Raw genomic sequence first — 4,690 nt, forward strand, 5'->3', positions numbered from 1 at the left:
TGCGGAGAAAACTCATTTCGGCCGCTTGTATCCGAGATCTCGTTCTTTCGGTCACGACCCATAGCTCGTGACCATAGGAGCGTAAGCAGCACGCCATCCCCACTGTAAACAGTGTTGACGTTGCACTGCTTCCCCCTCCTGAGACGCCGGATGGTGGACCAGAATTTCCTCGAAGCCGTCCGAAAGTCATTCTCCATGGCCTCACCGAACTCCTCCCACGCCCGGGTTTTTGCCTCAGCAACCGCCGAAGCCGCGTTCCGCTTGGCCATCCGGTACTTGTCAGCTGCCTCCGGAGTCCCGCAGGCCAAAACGGCCCGATAGGACTCCTTCTTCAGCTTGACGGCATCCCTTACCGCCGGTGTCCACCAGCGGGTTCGGGGATTGCCGCCACGACAGGCACCAACGACCTTACGGCCACAGCTCCGGTCGGCCGCCTCAACAATGGAGGCGCGGAACATGGTCCACTCAGACTCAATGTCCCCCGCCTCCCCCGGGACGTGGGAAAAGCTCTGCCGGAGGTGGGAGTTGAAGCTCTTCCTGACAGGAGATTCTGCCAGACGTTCCCAGCAGACCCTCACAGAGCGTTTGGGTCTGCCAGGTCGGACCGGCATCTTCCCCCACCATCGGAGTCAACCCACCACCAGGTGGTGATCAGTTGACAGCTCCGCCCCTCTCTTCACCCGAGTGTCCAAAACATGCGGCCGCAAATCCGATGACACGACTACAAAGTCGATTATCGAACTGCGGCCTAGGGTGTCCTGGTGCCAAGTGCACACATGGACACCCTTATGCTTGAACATGGTGTTCATTATTGAAAATCCGTGTCGAGCACAGAAGTCCAACAATAGAACACCGCTCGGGTTCAGATCAGGGGGGCCGTTCCTCCCAATCACGCCATTCCAGGTCTCACTGTCATTGCCCACGTGAGCATTGAAGTCACCCAGTAGAACGATTGAGTCCCCAGAAGGAGCGCTCTCCAGCACTTCCTCCAGGGACCCCAATAAGGGTGGGTACTCTGAGCTGCCGTTTGGTGCATAGACACAAACAACAGTCAGGACCCGTCCCCCCACCCGAAGGCGGAGGGAGGCTACCCTCTCGTTCACCGGGGTGAACCCCAATGTGCAGGCGCCCAGCCGGGGGCCAATAAGTATACCCACACCTGCTCGACGCCTCTCACCGTGGGCAACTCCAGAGTGGAAGAGAGTCCAGCCCCTCTCGAGAGGGCTTGTACCGGAACCCAAACTGTGTGTGGAGGCTAGTCCGACTATATCTAGTCGGAATCTTTCTGCCTCGCACACCAGCTCGGGCTCCTTTCCAGCCAGAGAGGTGACATTCCATGTCCCAAGAGCCAGCTTCTGCAGCCGGGGATCAGACCGCCAAGGTCCCTGCCTTTGGCTGCCGCCCAGCTCACATTGCACCCGACCCCTTCGGCCCCTCCCACAGGTGGTGAGCCCATGGGAAGGGGGACCCACGTTTCCATTTCGGGCTATGCCCGGCCGGGCCCCATGGGCGAAGGCCCGGCCACCAGACGCTCGCCTTCGAGCCCCGCCTCCAGGCCTGGCTCCAGAGGGAGGCCCCGGTGACCCGCGTCCGGGCGAGGGAAAACAAAGTCCATTTATGTTGTTCATCATAAGGGGCTTGGGTGAGCCGTGCTTTGTCTGACCCCTCACCTAGGACCCGTTTGCCATGGGTGACCCTACCAGGGGCATGAAGCCCCCGACAACATGGCTCCTAGGATCATAGGGGCACGCAAACCCCTCCACCACGATAAGGTGACGACTCGCGGAGGGGACAATTGTATTTAATATTTTCTATTAATGCACATTCTGTCAGGGTAAGTAAAGCTAAAACTAAGGAAGGACATTTCATTTAAAAGAAAAGGAGGGATGTAGTGTGATAATTAGACGCTACCCCTTTCAGAGACTGAGGAAGTCAGATCGTGTTGAGCAGTGAGAGTTAGAGTTGTTGCTGTACAGGCTAAGTGAGGAGACAATATTATATACTACCTGTAACTGTTCATGAAAGTTATTAAAGCTTCGACCTAAGCGATATAAACCGAGAGGACATTCAGTTTCTACAGCCCCTAGGTATGAGTGTGAGTGCGGATAGTTGTTCGTCTGTGTGCCCTGTGATTAGCTGTGTCCCCTGCCTACTGCCCGCTGACTGCTGAGATAGGCTCCAGCACGCCCACAACCTCCGTGGGGACAAGCAGTTTCAAAAATGGATAGATGGATGGAAAAAGTGAAATCACAAAGAAAAGGATTGCTAGAGAAGAAGAAGCCATGTGTCAGGAAAGGGAAAACTATTGGTTGTTTTATAGTGACTTTTTGTTTTGTGATTTAAAGTGCATTGCTAATTTGGGGGAAATGAGATTTAAATCAGATAATTTTAGAGAGCAGAGTAGTCTCCCTGGTACGGCCTGCCCTGGTGCAATTTGTTCAAATACTAATAGCATCACTCAATCCAATTTCAAGGATCAGTGGACTTCTTGAATGTGCTTTTGTGATTTTTTTTTTTCATGCAAAGGCCCTGTTGTATTTCCCTCGTTTCTGAAAAGAACAAATGGAAAATTAACATGGGAATTGGTAGTTAAGATTCTGGAGTCCCTGCACAACCATAAAGGGACAAAATCAAAAAAACAAATATTTTGTTAGCTGCCTAACTTCTAACTCCTAACCTCTATGTGTGAGCAAGCCGCTCGGAATTTAACAGAATTGTGACGTAACAAGCAACATTAAGTTTCTCCTCACAAGGATCTGATAAATGACAAAAGAAAATCACAAATATGATCTTAAAATGGGTGACCATTCAAGAGAAGCGAGTTTTGCTGTGTATTTTTAAAGAATGCTTTATTTCTCCTTTTTTGTACAGCGCCAAAGATGAAACACTTGACTGATCCACTCAGATCACTTAGTAATTGGCCATGGTGGTTTCCAGCCATTCGTTGAAGATGCAGACCTGAGAACGAGAACATGACGATCAAATCAGCCGGACCGACTTTTAGGCCATTACGGTCAGGCAAGTTGGAAGAGTACCTTGGCATAGACACCGGGGTGGTCCTTCTCGGCACATCCATAGCCCCAGGACACGACGCCCTGCAGCTCGCCATTGCACACCACGGGGCCACCTGAGTCACCCTGGCAGCACAAAGTTCACAGCCTTGGTACGCATTTTGATCCACTATGAAACACATAATACTACACGACCCGCCTTTGAAAGACAAGATGGATCAGGATTTTATCGTTGCGCACCTTTACGTGGTGAAGAAAGGTGAGAATGTGGCTTAAAGCCCTCATCAATTGATTTCTAATACCTGGCAAGAGTCCTTGCCTCCCTCCAGGTATCCGGCGCAGAACATGGCGTTTGTGATCATGCCGGGGTAGGAGTTCTTGCAGTCACTGTCGGACAAGATGGGGAGGTCCAAGCACTGCAGCTTGTTCTTGTCGGCGGCTGCAGAAGATCGAGTGAGAGGAAACCCAGACGACACGCTAACGGGGAAATGCAATCTTGTTGTCGAAAGCGACCGGTCGCCCGTGTGACTCACTGGAGCTCATGGTGTTGCCCCATCCGGAGACTTTGCACATGGTGCCGGCGGGGGCGCAGCTGCTGGGCAGGGCCACGGGCTTCACGTACTGGTTGAGCGTGGCGGGTTTGCTCAGCTTGATCAGCATGATGTCATTGTTGATGTTGTAGGAGCTGTAGCCAGGGTGGCGGATAACGCGGGAGGAACCGATGAACTGCTCGGTTCCCTCGTTAATCCTGATATGGTGCTCGCCCAGACGCACCTCCACGCGGCTGGAAAGGATTCAGGGTTTGAAAAGGCGGCTCCTGGGATTGAGGCACCTTGATCGGTTGGGGGTGTTAACGTACGACTTGTAGCAGTGAGCGGCGGACACGACCCAGTTCTCGTTGACCAGGGAGCCTCCGCAGAAGTGGTAGCCAGAGTTCAGAGACACCTGATGGGGCTGCGAGTGGGGTGTGCACTCATAGCCACCGACGATCTTGTCGTCTTCGGTGGCAACTGCAAATGGAGCCGTAAACCCATTAACCGAGCGAATGTCGAGTGAGGCGATGGAGGGAAGGTTTACTCACAGGCGGCTCCGACGAGCAGAACAAAGACAAGGCACCTCATGGTTGCTGAGTGATCTTGTTGATGAAAGGAGCATACCTGAAGACTGGCTTTATAATCACCGGCGGGAGTGCTGCCCTCCTTTGCGGTTCATCCCCATTGGTCAGCAGAGAGCCAATCACCTTCCGAGTACATTGGGGTGTTTGTATCAGTTTTTGTCCAGGCATCACTTTCTGTCGAGATCAAATTCAAAAGCAAAGATTTTGGTTTTATGGGAATGAATGACAGCGGTCTTCTAAGATTAGTCTTGAAATACAAAGAGACAAAGTAGTAATACAAAGAGACAAAGCAGTCAGACAAAAGTACTTTACATTACCCAACTGACAATTTTTGAGTCACATTACATTTTCATTTTTATCCTTTTACATTCAGATTTAGTGCACCAGCAATTTTCTTGTTCAAAGTTTTGCTCTGGCGCTTGCGATGACATAACGGCTTTTTGATAATCTATCGCAGCATGTGGACGTTTCCCAGGATCTTCAAGAGCGCTTGACAATCATGAAATACAAACAGGTCTTTCTTCATTGGAAAAACAACTCAAATGAACAGCTGGCCAAACTG

General features: G+C 51.6%; 1 protein-coding gene across 1 annotated transcript; it reads right to left on the reverse strand.

Annotated features, from left to right (window-relative positions):
* Positions 1-2,832: 2,832 nt before the first annotated feature.
* Positions 2,833-4,252, reverse strand: LOC148392567 (trypsin-2). Its single transcript, XM_088387682.1, has 6 exons — positions 4,093-4,252; positions 3,871-4,021; positions 3,545-3,795; positions 3,314-3,450; positions 3,036-3,137; positions 2,833-2,958 (listed from the first exon to the last, which is right to left on the reverse strand). Exons 1-6 carry the CDS (start codon positions 4,130-4,132, stop codon positions 2,911-2,913), a joined length of 729 nt encoding a protein of 242 aa, XP_088243808.1. The 5' UTR covers positions 4,133-4,252; the 3' UTR covers positions 2,833-2,910.
* Between the last annotated feature and the right edge of the window lie 438 nt (positions 4,253-4,690).

The sequence above is a fragment of the Syngnathus floridae genome, chromosome 10, assembly GCF_059516105.1.
Source record: "Syngnathus floridae isolate MCC-2025c chromosome 10, RoL_Sflo_1.0, whole genome shotgun sequence".
Taxonomy (NCBI): domain Eukaryota; kingdom Metazoa; phylum Chordata; class Actinopteri; order Syngnathiformes; family Syngnathidae; genus Syngnathus; species Syngnathus floridae.